Source organism: Mus caroli, unplaced genomic scaffold (assembly GCF_978045245.1).
Source record: "Mus caroli unplaced genomic scaffold, Mus_caroli_1 scaffold_11, whole genome shotgun sequence".
Lineage (NCBI taxonomy): Eukaryota > Metazoa > Chordata > Mammalia > Rodentia > Muridae > Mus > Mus caroli.
The window spans coordinates 122050525-122071987 of record NW_028227266.1 but is presented as its reverse complement, the minus strand read 5'-3'; the positions used below and the strand labels follow the sequence as shown (position 1 = coordinate 122071987).

The following is a 21463-nucleotide window of genomic DNA, read 5'->3' as shown; positions in this document are numbered from 1 at the left end:
GCACCTCTTGGTGGACAAGGAGGGAGTTGTTCTGAGAGTGGGTTTATCCAACTTGATAAACAACCTATGCTCATGGGTCACTGGCTCGTGAAAAGCAAGTAAGGAAGAAAGTGGCATCAGGCCTCAGAAATAACCCGAAAACTCTGAATGGAATTGTATTTTTATACAATTCTGTATTTCCAATCACAAACACACCAACACCAAGTGCTGTCTCCCCTTTTAAATTCATTCATTCATTCTGTGTGTTTGTGTTTCGCTGGAATTTAAACCCAAAGTCTTAGGCATGCTAAGCAATCATTACAACACTGAGCTACATCTCCAGCAAATGTCTCCACCGGCACTTGTGAAAAATAAAATAAAAATGGAAACTGTTGGGGTGACTAAATTGGTGGGACTGAAAAGAGTTTTATGACAGTGTTGAAACCTCAGAGACTTTCAAGGTACAGGCCAAAAGGGTTTCATCATTGGAAAGTATCTTGTATAGTGATCAGCTAACAACTTAGGCTCTTTGCAAAGGATTGAAAAATAGCAAATTAGTAAAATGATTCTTAGTGGATCTTAGAGCAGCCCACCACGGGAAGATCGGGGGTTGGCCTTTGAGGAGGGAGGATTTCCTGAATGAAACCTGGAACTCAAACCCAGAGTCAACCTGGACAATGCAATGTTTCTTTCTTTAAAAAGAAAGAGGTGGGGGAGGGAGGGAGGAAGGAAGGAAGGAAGGAAGGAAGGAAGGAAGGAAGGAAGGAAGGAAGGAAGGAAGGAAAGGAAAACACAGCTGGAAGGGCAGGTGGACTGAGTTTGGAGTGCGCAGGTGTTCTAACCCTGAAACACTACAGGCTGATGAACAGGAAATCATTCTCTTTGCCACACTGCCCTCTTCCGATGGAAAAAGGCAATGTTTATCGCCTGCCTAGATTGCCTTTCTACCAAGACCCACAACTTCTTGGGAACAGCAAGATTTCCATAATGGTAGTTAAAGAAATCTGACCAGGACTCTCTGGAATCAGAGCTCTTCGCTGGCTGACCATCCTGAGAACAGGCTTCACTCTTAACACTGACAGCTGTGGCTCCTCACTCTGCCCATGACTTGAATTCCATACAACGATGTCCCAGTGCTAGGCAGTCTGGTGGTGACATATACAGCTCCATACAAGCTTTCTCCTGCCCCAATCAATCACACTATCATCAGAGCTGGGTCCACAGAGGTGGTCTAGGCCAGGTTACACTAGAAGCCACTTGAGGAAGGGGAGGGATGAGGCTACTGTATTTCATTTTTGGAGAGTTCTGGTCATGTGAGACCATGGTGGTGGGAAGGCCCAGGCCTGTAGAATCAGCCCAGTTATAATAACACATACTGTCCTGGGTGAAAAAAACAAAACAAAAACAAAAACAAAAAAACAGACTACATATAAGTTCCTGCAGTATGGTAGGCTCAATGATTCTCTGTGCTGATAAGAAGCAATGTGGAAGCCCTGGCTGGCTGTAAGTAGTGGGAGGGAAAAGAACACGCTAGCCAGGCAGTGTTGGCAACTGTTATATTTGGCTCCTGGACCAGCCTCCTGGGACAATAGAGGCAGATGGGAATCTTCTTGGGAAGCCTTGATACCCCACTCATCCTTTACTCCACAAAAGCCCCCTGCGTGCCTATGTTTCTCCCAGATGGATCCCCAACAAGAGAAGGGATAGCCCCGCCCCATATCCCAAACATGCCTGCCAGAATTGGAATGTGTGTTGTATTCCAACAGAGGGAATTAGTCTCTACAGAAAGCAGACTGGAAATGGCTCTCCTGGGTTTGGGACCAGGCTCCTGGAATCTTCTTCCCGCCCTAATCTGCCGACCAGCCAACTTCAGGAATTCTGCACCAACTTTATTTGCAAAAACCAAGCAGAGAGAGGAACAGAAGGTCTCCCCGCCCCTCTGGGCCCTGCAACAACTTGTCTCTCCCTGAGAACCACCAGGCCCGCCCCACTCACCAATGTTCAGCTCAGCCCACCCACCCCCATCCCCACCCCCCGCCCATATAGCAAGCCCACAAGCCCCACCCTTCAACAGCCTTCTCCTCTTTGTGGTTCACACCACTCCCTGGCCCAGGCCCTGCCCCTCCGCTCGGGGCTGGGCTAGTAGAGGCTGGACTACACAATGGCAAACTGGCAGATGTAGGGCAACTGATCGCGGCATCGCTTGTCGAACCACTTGCCGTTGGCTGCGCCAGACAGGGCGGCGCAGTTCTCGGCTTTGCCGCCGTCCGGTTGTGTCGTGATCTCCGTCTCCCAGTTCTTGTAGGCCAGGAGGCCGCCGGTCATGTCCACCCAGGCGCCTTCCGCGGCCATGTCGTTGAGGCCCAGCCAGATTTCCGCATCGCTGCCCACGCTGTGGCGCGCGTACTCGAACAGTGCCTCGTTCTCTAGCTCTGACTGCGGGGTGCCCAGCGTGCCCCCTTGCGAGATGCAGTCCTCGCTCGCCTCATGGAAGGTCTTCGGTTGGGTGAAGGCCAGGAGGCACTTCAAGTTCACCTTGGTGCCCTTCAGGCACACTGAAGGGAGAGATGGCTGTCACAGAAGGTTTGGATGCTCCGAGGCCAAGAAACCTCTTCCAGGCTGACTCCCACCCTTCATCCCATCCCATCCATCTCCTGAAGCCTGCTTGCTCTCGCTTCAGGACCCTGCTGTGGCAGACACTGAAGAGCCCAGTAAGAAAGGACATGGTGCCCTGCTCCTGGAATGGACACACCTCTGCTGCAAAGGGCCACTTAGCTAGGGTCACTGACTTCCAGAGATAAAGGGAGTGAAGAAGTCACCTGGTCCCTGATAGTTTCCTGGGCTACAAGCACCAGGAACAGGGACCTCAGCCCATCCCATCTCAAAGGCAGCTTCCCCAACCAACCAGAGCCTTCTAGGATGAGCCTGTCACCAGGCCCCTCCCTGGGATCAAGCTACTAGCTCATACTGCTAGACATTTACCTACTAGAACTAGAGACCCCACTCTGGTTACTCAGGATCTACCACTCCTGTCTGAGGGCCAGCAAGCTTCTACACAGGGGATCAACACAGGGGACCTCTGCTCAGACCAGGTCCCTGGCTGGGTGAGTGGAACTGGGACTTTGGGAGCATGTGTGGCAAAAAAAAAAAAAAAAAAAAAAGATAAGGAATGGCCATTTCAAAAGCCACACTAAACTAGAGTGTTCAGGGCAACACTGGTCTCCCAGGTTAGGAGGAAGGTGCCCATGGTGAGCTTGATGTTGCAGTTTGTGTTTAGCTTAATTTCTGCATCAGGCAGATGGAGTGTGTGGTTTTTGCTGCAGGGTCACATATGTCAGAGCTCCATATTGGCCCTACCCCTTGCACTTAGCCATTCCCACCCAGCGAATATTCAAGAGAAACATTCCCATGTCCCTGAGGGATTTGACAGCTAGGCCTCATAGAAGTGTTTAGCCACAGACTCTAAAGCACACCCACAACACACTCAGATGCATTGTATACATAGCCCAGAGCCAAGCACACACAAGGTATGCTCACAGCACACTACAGAACAGAGGCAAGGTCACAGGGTGGGTAGAGAATAAGAATAGAGACATGCAAGATGACCGTGATGGAGAGGGACAACTAACATGAAAGAGGACTGGCCTGGCAGAGTGGATGGCCAGTCTGTTTGGGCTTCCCCAAGCAAGAGAGTAAAAGCTGGCTCTCCTGGCCACTAGAGTGCCCAAGCTATGAGGCCCTGGTCCTGCTTTGTCACTCCCAGCTGGGTGACCATGAGAATCCCTCTGCCTCAGTCCATCTTTTTTTTTTTAATAGTTTATTTTTAGAAGTTTTTTATATGTATGTACATGTACCTGTGTGAGTGTATATCACATCTGTGTGGGGTTGTCCTCAGGACAAAAGGCATTAAATCCCTTGGAGCTAGAATTATAGGTGGCTGTGAGTCACTATGTGGGTGCTGGGAACTGAACCCAGGTTCTCTGGAGAAGCAGTTAGTGCTCTCAATGACTAAGCCATCTCTCCAGCCCCAAGATTTTTTTTTTGTAATTTATCTTATTATTATTTGTTTTTGTTTTTGAGATAGAGTCTTACTGTATGACCCTGAGTAGCCTGGATCTCATTTTGTAGACCAGGCTAGCCTTGAGCTCACAGAGATTCGCCTACCTCTGCCTCCTGAGTGTTGGGATTAAAGACATGAGCTACCATGCCTTATTTTTATTTTTAAAGTGTGTATGTGTGTGTGTTGGTAGTGTTGGGGGTTAATGCACATGATATGAAGTGCCCGTGGAGGACAGAAATCGTTAGGTCCTTTGGAACTGGAGTTACAGGCAGTTGTGAGCCACCAGACGTGGCAATAAGAATCAAACTCTGGTCCTCTGTGAAAGCAGCAAGCATCCTCAGTAGCTATGCCATCACTCCAGCCCCCATCAGCTGGCAGGTCTTTATACTGGGACTGACAGATGCTGGCCCGGTTGCTGCGATTCAGAGACCATCTGTAAAGCTGCAGAGATGCAGAGGGATGGGCAGGGAGAAAGTATGCAGCAGTGTGCCCCAGGGCTGTCAGGCTACTGAGTACAGTTCCTCTGTGACTGGCCCGACTCCAGAACTCTCACTTCCACTGGACAGTGTTAGGTTCCTGTTGGAGTGCCTTCTGGCCTCTGGAGCACCCCACCTCCATACCCTCTAGCTGTGACCTACCCAACTATGCCTGACCGGGTGGGTCTTACAGATGTAAGTAAGGCAACCTTCCCTGAGGAAGCATGTGAGGACTCGAGCTTGGCACTGGCTGGAAACAGCTTTCTTCCTCATGTTGCCTGTTACCCCTTCTTAAGTGTGTGTTCCTCCAAACAGCTATCCTGCACTTACCAGTCTGTAAGGCCTGCTTCTCCTTCAGCAGGGCCACCTCCTGGGCCAGGACATCCATCCTGTTCTTGAGCTCCTCAAACATCTTTGGGCTTACCAAATCTACGACAGAGGCATGAGACAATGAAAACCCAAGGTAGGCAGATGTTCCCTTCCCCATCTGCCAGCCCCAAAGAAGCAAGAGGAAATTCCTTCTCCCAGCCTAGGTCTCTTGGTGTTCTTTCCTCTGCTCTCTGTCTCAGGAACTCACCCTCCAGTGGGACCTTGTTGCCTGTTCCTGGTTTCTCTCAGGCTTCTCTATCCTGCATTTGTCATGGTGGGGCTGGGATTAGCAGGACTTGAGGAAGCAGCCATTTCATCAGTTCCAGTAGGACCATGGGTTACAAAATCACAGAAGTCAATGCCCCTAGGACTCAGGGGTAGAGGGGGGCACAGGGCTGATTATGGGGGACAAATCAAGAGAGCAAGCCCTTGACTGAGTTGAGTTGACGTGTTCACCAACATAGCTCCACCTTCTCATACAATGAGATGACAACAGCACTCCCAGGAGAAATGACACAGCACAGGGCATGTGTCCCCCACCCACCTCAGCTGCAGCTCGGGAAGAGCAGGGAAGCCACTTCCCACAGAGTAACCACTGCAGAAAGACTGGAGCTTGTTGTGCACCACCTTAACCGTGCTCACAACCTGCCCTATGGCATGGACAAATACCATCTTGAATCTCCACCATTTCACAAGGAAACTGAGGCCAGATTTAAATGACCTGTCTAGGATGGTAGCCCATGGCCCTGACCCAAGTAGCCACAGACTTCCCATCTGCTTCATGGTACATGGCATCTCTGATAGGGACTGCCTGTGCATCAGCAGGTATAGGTGAGAGACAGTGTGTGTGTCTCTGTGTGTGTGTGTGTGTGTGTGTGTGAGAGAGAGAGAGATGAGAGCTGTAGGTGAACCCCTGTCTTTCTGAAGTCCCAGGGGTTCCCAGGAAAGGTCTGGCTTGAGGCAAAGGGGAGGGAGTCACCTCCAAGGGCCATTTCATGTGAAATCCACATTGATGAGGTCAGAGTTCACCCACTAGAAGCCTTGCCAAGGAACTGTGGCCAAGACACAGACTTGGATGTACAAAACCCAGTGGTCCAGTGATCATCAAGTGTGGGGAAAGTCACACCCAGAGGACAAGAGCAGAGCAGATAGGGTTGGAGCCAGCAACCAGGTCACTCTGAGCCTTGGCTTCAATCTCTGGGTTCACACAAGCTCTGTGTACGTTCACTTGTAGCACCAGCACGGGGTAATGTAGATGCTGTGAGTCATTGTGATAATTTTAGTTCAGGGTTCCATGGGAGCCATCTGGGACCAGTGCTTGAGTGTGGCCATTACTGAAGACTGACCCCTACTCTGATCCTCCCCTTCCCCACATGACATGATTTACAAGACTGATGAGAACTTGAGAAACTGGCAATCATTTTTCACATTCAGAAATTGTTTGCTTTGGACATGTATCCCTCACATGGCATGCCCTGGTGGCAATGCTGGCAATGAACCATACAGGGTATTCAGTCCTCCTATTTTAAAATGAGCATTTTGTAGACAATTATATTCATCTGACTTAAGAAATCAAAACAGCCGGGCATAGTGGTACACACCTTTAATCCCAGCACTTGGAAAGCAGAGGCAGGCAAATTTCTGAGTTCGAGGCCAGCCTGGTCTACAGAGTGAGTTCCAAGATAGCCAGGGCTACACAGAGAAACCCTGTCTCGAAAAATCAAAAAAAAAAAAAAAAAAAGAAAGAAAGAAAGAAAGAAAGAAAGAAAGAAAGAAAGAAAGAAAGAAAAACAACCCCTAAAATCTCTTTTCCAATCCAGACTGTTCCCTGCAGAAGTCATCTCTGTTACATTTGGGATCTTTCTGGAATAGTTCTCCACACATACAACAGACATTTACTTTTAGTCAGTCCATTCAAATTTTCTAAATAATCACTGATATATGTTAGTTGTTCAGGCTAGCAGGATTCATCTCCATACTTGTATGGCTATGATAAATTCCTTTGTCAAAGGGCTGATAATATAGTATCCATTCTGTTTTGAATTTTGTTCACATTGTAAACTCAGTCTTCAGTATTTTGGTTTTGCCTATTTTTAAGACAGAGTCTCCCTATACAGTCTTGCCTGGCCTGGAACCCCTAGGCTGGACTCAAACTCCTCCAGAGTCCTGAGATTAAAGGTGTCCACCACCACACTCAGCTTTATCTTGTTTGTTTATTTAAAGTTCTGAGGACAGAACCAGGAAGTCACACTATAGGCAGCTTGCATACTAGAGCACAGCAGGAAGGAAGCGGCTTAACTCTAATCCTGGAGTTTTGTTTTGTTACTTTTTTTTTTTTTTTTTTTTTTTTTGAGATGGGTTCTGTAGCCTTGGCTGGCCTCAAATTTGCTATACAGTTGAAGATAACCTTAAATTATAATTCTCCTGCCTCCACTTCCAGAGTGCTGTGGTTAAAGTGTTTTCCTTCACTCTGGATTTTATGTAATGTTCTGGATCAAACTCAGTTTCCTGCAGCCACTGGGTAAGCAAGCACCCTACCACTGGATTCTGCCTGTTCTTTGCTGTAGCCTTGTGTTCCAAGATGCTGATTTGTATAGTTCACTGTGGAGGTTCAGAGGGCCTGTAGATTTCTTCACACCCTCCCCTCTCTTTGGCTGGGTTCTAGGGCCCCATCTCTCTGACTCTTCCTGCCATCCTCCAAGTCCTGTAGGGTGACAGCCTCAGTCATTACCAGAACGTTCCCCACCCATCCCAGGATGACCTCACTGCTGACAGGACTATGGAGGTAGGTCTTGCAGCCTCAACTTTTCAGAGGAGAGCAGAGATGCTCTGAGCTCATCTGAGGGAACAAGGCTGACACCCCATGGAAGTAAAAGTCCATCTCTCCCCATTCCCCCTCTGGGTGCCAAGCAAAAGTTTGTCTATGGAGGACTTTATGTATATTATTAAATGTTGTCTGCTAATCTTCGAGCAAATTCCACCCTTCTGGGCTCACAGTTGAGGAAACCCAGTCTGGTGCTCCCTGTTGGGAACTGGCCATCTCCAACCCGGAGGTTTGATTTCTCTAACGTGTTGGGTGCCAGAGGAGGAGCAGATGTTAGTTTATAAAACCTAGTAAGGTTATTCTCCGGTCTAAGAGTCAGGGACTCAAATCTCTGACAGCCATCCTTGCTGTGAGAAATCCCCAAGCACCAGAGGGTCTTTCACCAAAGGTCCCAGAAGGACTCACCAAAATCAGATATGGAGGGAGGATCATGAGGTAACCAGGAGGGTAGCTGTCCCCAGACTGTGACTGCTCCCCAGAAGATAAAGGAAAAAGCTGCTCCTAGGGCATTGGGAGGGACAGCTGCCCCCTTCTTACCTTTCTTGGCATTTGCAGCCTTCTTGGTCTTGGGAGTGGGTGACTCTGCAGTGACCTGGGACAGGAAGGAGAAGAGGCAGAAGAGCAGGTAGGTGCCCCAAAATCCCATACTGCTGCTGCTGCCTGCAGTGCCTGGGTCAGAAAGCAGTGGCCACTGCAGCCTGGGCTGCACGTCTTAAGGCTGTGGACACAAGGACCTCGGCCTGGGAAACCCTCCCAAAACTTGGCTGAAGACATGTAAAAAAGAAAGAGAGAGAGAGAAAAAAGTGAAGCAAGCCTGCCAAAGGAGAAAGGCTTGGGAACCATAGCTACACTGCTGTGGACAAACACCCAGCAGCCTGGCCAGGCTCCCAGAAAGTCAGCATTTCAAAGGATTCTGACAGATAGCCAAAAGCTGTCATTGTTCAATCCACCCAATGATCATCTCTCACAGGAGCCAGGTTGGGCCTAACATTGGCTTAATGAGTCTCTGCACCCACAGAATTGTCCTTTCCCATTTTGTTGAGGGAACTGGGGGTCCTTCCTCACATTTTTTCCCTCAAAAATCTGTCCTGAAGCCATAAGAGAGACAGAGCAAAAGAGGGGACCAGAGCAGAGAAGGGACCCAAAAGCAGAGGTGCCAGAGAGGGAGCCAGGGTGATGTCTCCTGGATGTGCAGTGAGGGGTATCAAAGCTCTGCAGGACAGAGGGAGGCATAGCCAGGAAGGTGGAGGTTCTGCAACAGTGCTGGATTCCAAGCATGGGAAGAAGGAGCCCTGTAAGCAGGGGAGTGATGGCCGAGACCACAGGAACACCAATGGCATAAGCAGACCCTAGTAAAACAGTGGGCTTAAAAGAAGGGTTATCAGTGGGCTCCTGTGAATGTGAACATATCCAGAGAAATCCATATGTGTAGTCAACATAAGCATGCAGAAACATCTGACTCCCAGCTGTCCCTAAAAGGGTCTTACTGCTACAAGCCATCCAAAGCCTTGAGTCCTCCTGGCATGTAAGTACAGAATGCAACATTCTACTCAAGGATTCAGACCATGGCAGAGAGATGCTGGGGAACCCAAATTGTGAGAGACCAAACTGTGGGGAAACTAAGTCCCGCCAGTAACTCTCACCCTAAAGATCTGGCTGACCCTTTGAAGGGAATTATGTCACCCCCTCCTTCATTGCCTCCACCTGCCAGCTTCACTCCCTCCTTCACTTGGCGCCTAGAACTGCTTAGATGAAGGCAGCTTCACCTCCTCCTCCATGTCTCCTCCGTTTGGTGCCCGGGACTGTTTCAGGGCCCACATTTCAAGATAAGCTGCAAGAAGCCTGTAATCAGCATCTGCCCCAGATGTCCATCCCTTTTTCTGTATTTTATTATGCCCCCTCGACCCCTCCCTATTTTCTCTCACTTTGTGCTTATAATCAGGCTCCTAGCCTTCATTAAATAGACCTTGACAACACTTTGCTTGGTCTCGCTTCCCTTTCTCCGCTCATTTCTCTTTCAGGCCCTGGTCCTTCTCGACCCACGGAAGAACTAAGTCCTGCTGGACGGGACAAGTGGTGCCTTCAACGTGGGGCTCGAGACACGGACCTTCGCCCAGCGGAGACCCTGGAGACTAGCTCCAAGAGAAGTTCGTTGCGACTAGAAGAATAAACTGGTTTTTTTGGTTTTTTTTTTTTTTTGGTTTTTTTTTTTTTTTTTTTGGTTTTTTTGAGACAGGGTTTCTCTGTGTAGCCCTGGCTGTCCTGGCACTCACTTTGTAGACCAGGCTGGCCTCGAACTCAGAAATCCGCCTGCCTCTGCCTCCCGAGTGCTGGGATTAAAGGCGTGCGTGCGCCACCACGCCGCCCGGCTCCAGAATAAGTAGGAGAAGCCGTCCTGGGTGAGTGATTCGTCTCCGCTAAGAAATGGGAACTAAACTGTCAAAGGAAGTGGTCTTCATCAGAGACCTGAAAGCTTCACTCAGGGAAAGGGGAGTTTGAGTTAAGAAAAAAGATTTGATAACCCTTTTTAGTTTTATAGATCAAGCATGCCCCTAGTTTATCATTGACAGGGCAGAGATACAACGTAAAAAATGGTGAAAGGTAGGCAGAGATTTAAATGATAAACTAGCTAAAGAGGGTCCTGATGCGGTCCCTGCAACCATCTTTTCTTATTGGGGAGTAACTATCAGAAGTTACCACTGTGCCTCCTCTCCCTTCTCTGGCAGAATTCCCAGAAGAAGGAGATAAAGAATTAGAATTTGAACATGAGAGAGAGAGAGAATAAGTTTCAGAAAAGCAGTTATCCCCTGTTTGGGACCTTTTAACAAAAAAGAGAGAAAATGAAAATAAGCTATTTCAGAGCTCTTCTAGGGACAGAAGGAAATTGGGAGACGTCCTGCTTCCTCTCTAGCTCCTATGGAGATAGTCTTAGTTCTGGTTAGGATATCTGGGTCCCTTTGAGACATCAAGTTCTATTCCCTATCTGTCTATTGTCTGTTCTTGGTGCACCAAATTATTCATATGTCTGTCAATTTATGTTTGTTTTTGTTTTGTTGTTTGAATGAGTATTGTTCTGTGTTTCATGTTGAAAAAAAATGGTTAAAACTTTATCTGCTGGCTGTCCATCCTTTGATTTAGTTTAACTTGTTTAAAAGGCAGTCTCAATTTGCACAGCAGAAACTGATAAGTTACACTGCACTGTGGCTGGGAGTCAAGTACAGCTGGAAAAGCCCTGCTGGGAGCCAATTGCAAACACAGCTCTTAAAGGGGCAGGCAGCCTTTTGCTTGTAACAGAAAGTTAGCTTAAAATTGGGAACTCAGGGTTGGAGTCATTCTAAACAACATGTGGCATGAATGAACCCAGGAAAACAGGTCTTTAAAGATACTTCAAAATAGGGAAAATCTTTGGGCCAGGACTCTGGCAGGGTGCTCAGATTGAGAAATGTTTGCGTTTGGGTTGATGCGGAGCTCAGCTCGGAGCAGCCTCAGTGAGGCTTGTGTGGCACTTCTTTTGTTCCGAAAACCGTGACTAGGGAAGTTCTTGGGACCTCACCTCTCCCTGCCTTCAGGGAAAAATCCCTTTTAGCTAAAAGAGCCTTATTGCAGACCTAGCCAGATGTTGTTCTAAATAAAGTTTAAATTTAAAGTTTATAAAAGGTCAATCAGGCTATGGAATTTATCAGGACATTGCAATTTGACTTGCCTACTTTATATAAAGTTATAGTGTACAGAGTTTACTTATATGTATATGTATATTGTTTCCTAAGTGAAAAGTATTTTAGTAACTAATGCTTTTAAGTCCTTGCTCTCACACAATGAGCTTTTTAAGTTCTGGGGAGTAGCTGTTACTCCAGATAAAATTCAGAGGCAATATCTTTTAATACTTAAGGTTTTTAGCTATATTAGAAAATTGTAGTACAGAAAAATCTAAGAAGGAAAAATTATTTGCTTCAAAATTTTAGTTTTAAAAGCTTCCAGGAGATGTTAATTGGCTAAGACTTAAACCTTTGTTAGGTGCTATGTAGTGAGATTCAAAATTACTGGTGAGAAACAAGAAGGTTTCACAGAAAGCAGAGGAAACTTCTGTGATCAATTGTTATCAATTATAATCAATGGTAAATAAATATTACCTGCTTATTCTATTTATGTGCCCACAACAAATCTTTGGCAAGAGAAAACATTGTTATAAAATCATCCTTCTTCACCTCAAAGTAAAGTTTTAGCATCCTATTAGGCCACTGTGGTGCTAATAAAGAATTGTAAGATAAATTCATATATTTTAGAAAAACTATAACAAAAATTGTGTCTTAAGAACCTGACTAAGTGTCTGTTCCTTGTTCCAAACAGCCATTAATTTGGTTATTACAGAATATTAATATTTTCTCTATTGCATACCATCATTTTAAATAAAACTGATAATCATTATCCAAAAGATAAGTTAAAAATTGTTTTTATGCATGTTTCTGTACCTTCTATAAATTCATGCATGCATGCATCCCATTTACTGTGTTTAAAAAACAGCCTTTCTATGGGAGAAAAGTATATGTGAATTGGATCACACACTTATTCTTTTGAGTTTTCTTCCTCCTTCAGCACAGATAATTAAATTGTGTGCTGGAGATGGTGTTTTAAAATGTTGAACAATCAAACTTTAAGTTGTATATTAATAGTCAATATTATATCTCAGAGCTTACAATTGCTTAAAATTGTTCATCCCTCAGATCATATTAATTCTCAAGCTTGCAATCGCTTATGCAACTTATAAGAAAAAATACTGTTCCTTTAAGAAGACTGTTTTTGGACAGTTAAGAAATTGCCCTGGGTTGCCTGGAAAAGACCCCCAGGATTTGCTTTTGTGTTATAGAGGTTTACATAAAGCTTTAACTGATAAGGATTACAGATAGCTCCTGAAAGGATACAAACTCAGGATCCTTATAATTATTTGGGTTTTAGACTTACTAATCAAGCTGTTTTTCCCTAGAAGATAGTTATTCGCAGAGACAACTTAAGGACTTTGAATGATTTTCAAAAATTGTTAGGTGATATTAATTGGTTTTGCCCCTATTTAAAGCATACTACAAGGGAGTTGAAACCTTTGTTTAATAGTCTCAAAGGGAGTTCTAATCCAATCTCCCCTAGATCTTTAACCTCAGAAGGATTGCTGGCCTTACAACAAGTGGAAAAAGCTATTGAAGAGCAATTTGTCACTTATATAGATTACTCTTTGCATTTACATCTGTTAATTTTTAATACGATTCATATGCCTACAGGATTGTTATGGCAAAAGTCTCCTCTAATGTGGATACATTCAAGGATTTCTCCTAAACATAATATCTTGCCATATTATGAAGCAGTAGCTCAGATGATTATCCTTGGAAAGAAGCAAGCACTAACTTATTTTGGCAAAGAGCCAGATATTGTAAAACAATGTCCTAAATGTATTACATTATCTCCAGTGCCACATTTAGGAGTTAATCCACAAGGTCTTATGCCTAATCATATTTGGCAAATGGATGTAACACATTATGCGGAATCTGGAAAATTAATATATATATATGTTTGTATTGACACTTGTTCAGGATTTCCTTTTGCTTCTCTGCATGCAGGAGAGGCCTCTAAAAATGTAATTGATCATTGCCTACAAGCCTTTAATGCCATGGGATTGCCTAAACTTATTAAGACAGATAATGGGGCATCCTATTCTAGCAAGAATTTTACTTCATTTTGTAAAGAATTTGGCATCAAACATAAAACTGGAATTCCTTATAATCCCATGGGACAAGGAATAGTTGAACGTGCTCATCATACTTTTAAAAATTGACTATATAATCTCGTTCTTTATATATTCAAAACAGTAATGGTTTAAGATAATATTTTGGTAATTTTGGAGAATGTGTATGTCAAATTGTAAAACATTTGCTCTTGTCGTCCTCAGTTCCTACCTGTTTCCACATAATGGTGTTAATTCTTGAAGACCTATACTTAATCAATTGCTGCAAATGAATGCTCTTATTTCTGATTAATAAGTAAATAAATTTATACACATGTGACTATTAATAACTTTTCAAGCATTCTAGTTACAACCGCTCTTCAAGAGAAACAATTGAAAGTGTAATTAGTCACTCCCCATGTTATATTAAAACTGACTATAACAGTCAAGTATTTGAGATGTTTTGTCAACAATTTAATAATTCTCAAAGACAAGGGATTGTGGAACTTTAAAAACTCTATCTTCTTAAAAACAAAGAAGGGGAGAAATTATACCCCCGTGCACATTATTTAAATCATACTTTTATTTTTAAGAATTTTGAAATTTGGATGTCAAAGAACTTAATAAATGCCTTATAGTATCCTAAAACTAGACATAATCATGTCTAGGTGAGATGAAAAGAATCCACTTATTGACACATGGCATGATCCTGAACAGAAAGTTAATATGGGGGAGAGAGGGAGTGTCTCTGTTTTTTCCACAGAATGCTGCAGAAGCATGCTAGCTTCCAGAATGATTCGTGTGACAGGCTGACCTGTGAGTTCCTGAGTGCCCTGACACTGGTGACAAGAAACCTGTGTTGAGCGCACAGAGAAAGAGGAATCAGGGAGAGCAGCCACTTGCAAACAAGATGAAGAAACTTCCTATTTCCTCCATGGGCTACAGCAAGGAGAGCTGACCTGGTGTCAACTTGGGGACAACTAAAAATGATGACCTGTGAGGCAGAGGGACTGCTAGTGTATTTGTCAAGATTTCGTCAGAGACACTGCTTTTGGCCATTCAGGCCAACTCTCCTATAGCTGTGAAAGCTTGTGTACCTTACCTAATACTGTTAGATAATTTTAAGAGTTAAGATCACCAATCTTGACAAGTCTTTTCATATTCATTGTAATTGTTGTCAATTAACTAATTGTGTAGATCCTAATTTAGATAAGGAATCTGCTGTTATCATTTTGTTAAAGAGACCTGCTTATGTTTTGCTGCCTGTTAGAGTTAGGAAATGATCCTTGGCTTAAAAATCCGGGAATGCAAACTTGGAAAAGGTCAAATGAGCAATTTTAGGATTTACTGCTTTAATTGCAATTTTAACTTCAATATCTACCACAGCTTTAGATCAGCAGCTACATACTGCTCATTTTGTTAATGATATGCATAAGAATATTTCCATAGCTTTGTCAGAGCAACTTATTATAAGATTAAAATTGGAGGCAAAGGTTAATGTCTTGGAAGTAGTAGTTTCAGCAATAGGGCTAGATATAGCAAATATTAAGGCTACAAAGACAGAAATTTCAGATATTAGAAGAATGTTGCCTATTCAGTGACATTCAGAATTACCTCTAGTATTGTTAGAGAGATAGTGAAAGAAATCAGGCTTTACTATCCACTACATAGAGTTAGAAATCTCAGGGCAAGCTTAGCAACGTAAGTTTAGAGTTCTTATTAAAGTTATGTATGGCAGAACTTATTGTTACCATGGTTAGTGCCTCACTACAAGCCATTCATGAGGCCAATTTTACCCTTGCTAGGGATTGTTAGATTTGTTATTCGTCCCAGCCTCCATTTTATGAAGGAATAGCCCTTTTTGGAGAGGTGATTGCCACCAGTGATACTTCCTTTCTGAGATGGCATCTAGAGTCTTAAGAAGGGCTGACTCTTGGCCAAATATCTGGTATTGGTCTCTGTCTTTTGGGACCCCAGATGCTTCCCCCCTCACCCCTGTTTGATGTGTGTAATCAAACCCTGGCTCTCAACCTTGCTTTCTAGCCCTTTGGGACCCTTCGTGGGCATTCTGTTGCTTTTGTCATTTGGCCCTTGGGCTTTTAACAGATTAACCAGTTTTATTAAGTCACAGATTGATTCTGCATTAAACAAAACAGTTGCAGTCCACTACCACTGACTAGACATCGGAGACTCAGTTGTAGACCTCTTATCCGATGATGCAGAAAGGGCAGCCGTTGACCTTCAATTCTCCACCCTTGCTGCAGAAACAGAGCCTTCTTGGTTCCATAAGCTGTGGAAACAGCAATGATCGAATGGGTGATCTCCGGATCTTATAGCGGCTGAGGGCCATAAGCTGTGGAGTTACCAATGACTGGATCTTGTGGTGCCATGAGCCAGATGCACACCGCCTATTGGCTGCAAGGTGACCCAATGACGGGATTATTGTGGGTCCACTGCCTGGATGCCCATCACAACTACCAGTGGCCTGATCAAGTCATTGGAATAAGATGTGGTGCTGGGAGTGGAGGCAACTCACATAGCCTAAGACAGGGGCCTTGCCCACCTAGGACCTGAAAAGGTCTAGCTATCTCGGTAATTGGACGTGGACCACGAAAAAGGCCTAAGACAGGTGCTTCACCGACCCTCTTTTCGTGGCCACCCCCCAACTTTAATAAAGAAAAAAGGGGGAGATATGAGAGACCAAACTGTGGGAAACTAAGTCCCGCCAGTAACTCTCACCCTAAAGATCTGGCTGACCCTTTGAAGGGAATTATGTCACCCCCTCCTTCATTGCCTCCACCTGCCAGCTTCACTCCCTCCTTCACTTGGCGCCTAGAACTGCTTAGATGAAGGCAGCTTCACCTCCTCCTCCATGTCTCCTCCGTTTGGTGCCCGGGACTGTTTCAGGGCCCACATTTCAAGATAAGCTGCAAGAAGCCTGTAATCAGCATCTGCCCCAGATGTCCATCCCTTTTTCTGTATTTTATTATGCCCCCTCGACCCCTCCCTATTTTCTCTCACTGTGTGCTTATAATCAGGCTCCTAGCCTTCATTAAATAGACCTTGACAACACTTTGCTTGGTCTCGCTTCCCTTTCTCCGCTCATTTCTCTTTCAGGCCCTGGTCCTTCTTGACCCACGGAATAACTAAGTCCTGCTGGATGGGACACCAAATGTGTCTCACTGCCAGGAATCAAGCATACTTAAGAATGCTTAGGACCCATCAGTGGGAACAGCCAGCCTGAAGGAGTTCCTAAGGTGTGAACTGACCAGTGTTGAAGATTCTGCAGAATGGGAGCTCTCACACTACCATCAGCACCAGGCTGGAAGAGATGAACACATAATATAGCTCCACATATAATTCTGGAAAGGATCCTTGGAGACAACTGATGGGATGTAAAGCACACAGGGCAGAGCTATGTCCTGTCCCAGCTCCAGTGGGGATGGTACAATGTATGACCACATCTTCACCTTTAGGCAGCAAGGTGGCCCAGATGGACCACTTAGTCAAAAATGGCTTTTGGAGATAAGGTCCTTTGTAGAGTAGTTGGAATTTTCTGTGAATATGACCTTTTAAAAAGCAAAATGCAGGGATGGGGGTGTAGCTCAGTAGTAGGGTAGAGTGCTTGCCTAGCATGCAAGAAACCCTGGTTTTGAGCTGAGCATGGTGGCTCACACCTTTAATCCAAGCACTCAGGAAGAAGATGGATCAGGAAGGTGGCTCTCTAAGTTTGAGGCCAGCCCACTCTACAGAGTGAGTTTCAGGACAGCCAAGACTACACAGAGAGACCCTGTTTCAAAAAGCAAAAACAAACAAGCAAGCAAACAAAACCCTGGGTTTGGTCCTTAGCATGTAATAAACAGGGTGTTGTGCACATCTGTAATAAACAGAGAATTGTACACATCTGTAATCACAGCACTCGAGGGTTTGAGGCAGGAAGTTCAGGAGTTCAAGGCCAAAAAAAAAAGATGCAGTACCTATGTCATTCAGCTCTTCTCTGATCTCTGGACCAGCCTTGATCCATCCGGCTGGGGAGGGGCATGTTGTCGAGGCCCAGGAGAAGGAACTTAGATGGTCAGCCAGTGACCAGCTGGAAGCAGAACATCTGCAGATCCCCTTAACTAATGGAAAGAGCACCACCCATCATTTTTGTAAGCGGGAGAGGGCTCATACTGACAGCTGGAACCTCAGTGGGATAATCTGGGGACTGATGATTGCATAATGTAACAAGGAGTCTTGCTTCCAGGAAAACTGGGTGGGTAGAAAATGCAGGAGGAAGTTAATAGTTCTTTTAGAAAACAAACAAAAAATTCCTTTGCTCTCCAAACTCCTCTCCTCCGACTGACTCCATTACAGCCAGCATAAGAAATAGCAAGAACCTAAGTATGTGTTAGTCCAAGATCTGTTTCCCAAAATGGGCCTAAATGTGGAGGCCCTACTCTACTTTTGCTGGGGAGGTTATCCCAGGCTTACAAACCATGGGAGAACCTTAGGGGGCCAGCGTATTTCCGGAACTGTGTAAGCCCACAGTGCCTCATAGTCATAATAGGTCCTAGGGATGCATGGCAAGGACCCATGTTGTGCCTGGAGTTGACAGTGGGGCATCACTAGGCACTAAAATGCCAGAGCTGGCAGGGTGGGAAGACAACTAACATGGCCAGAGCAAAGGAGGACTAGGGATGGTGGTCCATGTGGGGCTCAAGGAAAAAGGAGAACTTGTAACTGAGTGACAGCATCTGTGGGGACAGAAACAGGGGCAGGAAGGGGGCAGACAGAAAGCTAGACATGCAGATGGAGACAATGAGACATATGAAAAGCCTGGAGGCCAGAAGTAAGCCACACGGGGATGCTGTGATCAGAACGCACTTTGGAGAAAGGATGCGCCACTCTCAGGGAGGCACACTGGGAACTATCTGCCTAAAATTAATTCCAAGCGGGCTTCACCTGTCCTTGGGAGTGACTCTTCCCTACTTGATCTAGAAAGTAAAGTCTGAACCTTAAAGGCTTTTGGGGTTGTAGTAAGAAGTAGGCAACATCCTGGGTTGTTTTCACTTGCAGGACTTTGAAAGAGACAGGTGTACACACATTGCACAGACTTCCACACGAGTACAAGGAACTCCACTTGTGCTGTTACAATGCCTTTTCTAGAACTAGGATAGTCAGAGGGGTATGGTGTTAACCTCACCCTTAATTAGCAGGGCTCAACAAGCCCCCAATTAAATGTTTTCTTTAAGAGTTGCCACGGTCATGGTGTCTCTTCATACCAACAGAAGTGGGGTATTGCTTGATAGGCCGAACCACGATTTTATTTGGAGGAATATGGAATACACTGGGACTTTGGATTAAAAAAGCAGTTGAATCCTTTAAGTGGGGCTTAATGGGCCATACTAGTAGGAGCATGGAAGACAGTGGTAGTGAGGGTGATTTGAACTGTGGGGTCCAGCTCAAGAGGTTTCAGAGGAGAGTACTAACGTGTGACCTAGATATGATTCTTGCAGTATTTTGGTAAAGAATGTGGCTGTTCCCTGCCCTTGTCTAAAAAAAAAGTCTGTCTGAGACTAAATTGAAGAGCTATGAATTAATAGCTTCGGCAGCAGACATTTCCAAACAACCTACCATGGCTTGACTGTGTTGTGTGGCTATTAGTGGCTATGAGTCTTGTGTAGGTCTATAATGAAAAGGAGCACACTGAGCAAAGAAAACGACAAAACGTACAGGTGAAGGAGAAAAGTGTAAACAGATTAAAGAAAAGCCTGACACTAAGTCAAATAAAGGGAGTAGGAACCTCAGCAAGACCCCATCCAGCTAAGCTTGCAACTTGTGAAAAGGAACATAATATGGAAAGAATTAAAAAGTTTGGGACCAGGTGTGGTGGTGCACACATTTAATCCCAGCCTGAGAAGGCAGAGGCTGGCAGATCTCTGAGTTCAAGGCCAGGCTAATCTACAGAGCAAGTACCAGTACAGTCAAGCGTAGGCAGTGAAGGGAACTACTGAAAACAGAAAACTGGTGTGTGATGATTTGAATATGCTTGGCCCAGGGAGTAGCACTATTAGGAGGTGTAGTGTTGTTGGAGTAGGTGTGTCACTGTGGGTATGGGCTTTAAGACCCTAGTCCTGGCTGCCTGGAAGTGAGTTTTCTGCTAGCAGCCTTCAGATGAATTATGTACAACTCTTAGCTCCTCCTGCACCATGCCTGCCTGGATGCTGCCATGCTCCTGCCTTGATGATAATGGACTGAACTTCTGAACCTGTAAGTCAACCACAATTAAATGTCCTTATAAGAGTTGCCCTGGTCATGGTGTCTGTTCACAGCAGTAAAACCCTAAGACATAATGAACATGTATTTGAACAAGGGGACCATGTTCCAGCTCCAGCAAGTACCAGAACTTGGCAACTTCAGCCACATGGTTCCAGCTTTAGAGTCAAGGATACAAGAAAGGGATTATGGAATCTCTCTCCACAACTAAGGAAAGCCACTGAAGCCAGGCATATGTCAGAGATGTCCCTGAATGGAGGCAACCTAGAGTGGTTATTATGTGAAGCTGTAAAGATGAAGCCTGGATTGCTTTGGAGACCCCAAAATACTGGAGATGGCAGAACTGTGGGGTACCTGTGAGAAAACCACTAATAGAGTGGAAACAGATAAAGAGCAAGAAGTGTGAAAGGCGTTGGAGATCTGAAGAGCACATTGACTTTAGACATGGGTATAAAAGAGTTTGGAGTTTGTCCAGTGTAGAGAGTATCTCCTGTGCAATGTATGGTAGCATCGCCTGTTGATAAAATGCTGTTGGCCTATTAGCTTAGGCAGGAAATAGGAGGTGGGAGTTCCAGCAGGGAAAGAATTCTGGGATAGAATCAGGCACAGGAAAGAGATGTTCCCTGAAAGCTGATGGAGACGGACATATGAAACTGAGGAGAGGTAACTAACCACGTGAAAGACATAGAATAGTTTAAACGGGAGAAATAAATTACATGCTAGCGGGAATGAGAAAAACCTTGTGGCCTAAGAATTTAGTCATATATAAGTTTCAGAGTCATTATTTCAGGGACTGGGGTGCATATGGTAAAGCCCAAGGTTACAGCCCAGTCAGTTTTCACTCTTGCTTTGGTCCAGTATTTCCGCATTATGTTCCTTGTCCTCCCTTTGGAACAATAATGTATCCCTATGCCACTGTATGTGACCTGCTTTGTTTTGATTTTATTGGGGTCACAGTTAAGAGATTGCAATGAAGCCGGGCGTGGTGGCGCACACCTTTAATCCCAGCACTTGGGAGGCAGAGGCAGGCGGATTTCTGAGTTCTAGGCCAGTCTGGTCTACAGAGTGAGTTCCAGGATAGCCAGGGCTACAGAGAAATCCTGTTTCGAAAAAACCAAATAAATTAATTAATTAATTAATTAATTAATTAAATGAATGAGAGAGAGAGAGAGAGAGAGAGAGAGAGAGAGAGAGAGAGATATTGCAATGAGTCTCTGAAGAGAATTTGGAATTTTTAGACAGGGTTGAGACTCTTCCTGTGGCCTTTAGAACCAGATTTAGAAAACTCTCTCTCTCTCTCTCAAACAACAAACCTGCACCCCAGGTTATAAGCCCACCCCCTGCCTAATGACCACCAATGCAGAGGGGAGCAGAAGTTCATGATATGACTCCCAATACCAGCCAATTGTGTTAAAGGCCACAGTAGCTTTCCAATTAGACATTCACCCCCACCCCCAAGCCATCCTGCATCGGGGAGGGGGCTGAGCTAGCTTGAATAGAATAAAGACCCTGCTGTGAATTGCACCAGATAGGCTCCTGGGTGTGTTTGGGGGAATCACTAACACTTCCTTGGCACAACTCTACAAGTGGAGTCTCTGGAGCAACCAAGCATTACCACTACAAAAAACCAGGGAGAGGGAGAGGATTAGAAAAGATCATCTAGTATCTAGCCTGCTGTCTTGGCTTGAGGTTGGCCTCCAAAATATTACCCAGTGGCCCCTGGAACAGTCATTCAGGAGTCTAGTGACTGGACAGCATGTCCTTCATCCCTTTTCTAGGTTCCTTCC

The 21463-nt window shown here is 45.1% G+C and overlaps 1 protein-coding gene across 1 annotated transcript; it reads right to left on the bottom strand.

Annotated features, from left to right (window-relative positions):
• Positions 1–2037: 2037 nt before the first annotated feature.
• Positions 2038–8489, bottom strand: Clec3b (C-type lectin domain family 3 member B). Its single transcript, XM_085828309.1, has 3 exons — positions 8246–8489; positions 4846–4944; positions 2038–2534 (listed from the first exon to the last, which is right to left on the bottom strand). Exons 1-3 carry the CDS (start codon positions 8352–8354, stop codon positions 2134–2136), a joined length of 609 nt encoding a protein of 202 aa, XP_085684435.1. The 5' UTR covers positions 8355–8489; the 3' UTR covers positions 2038–2133.
• Positions 8490–21463: the final 12974 nt, after the last annotated feature.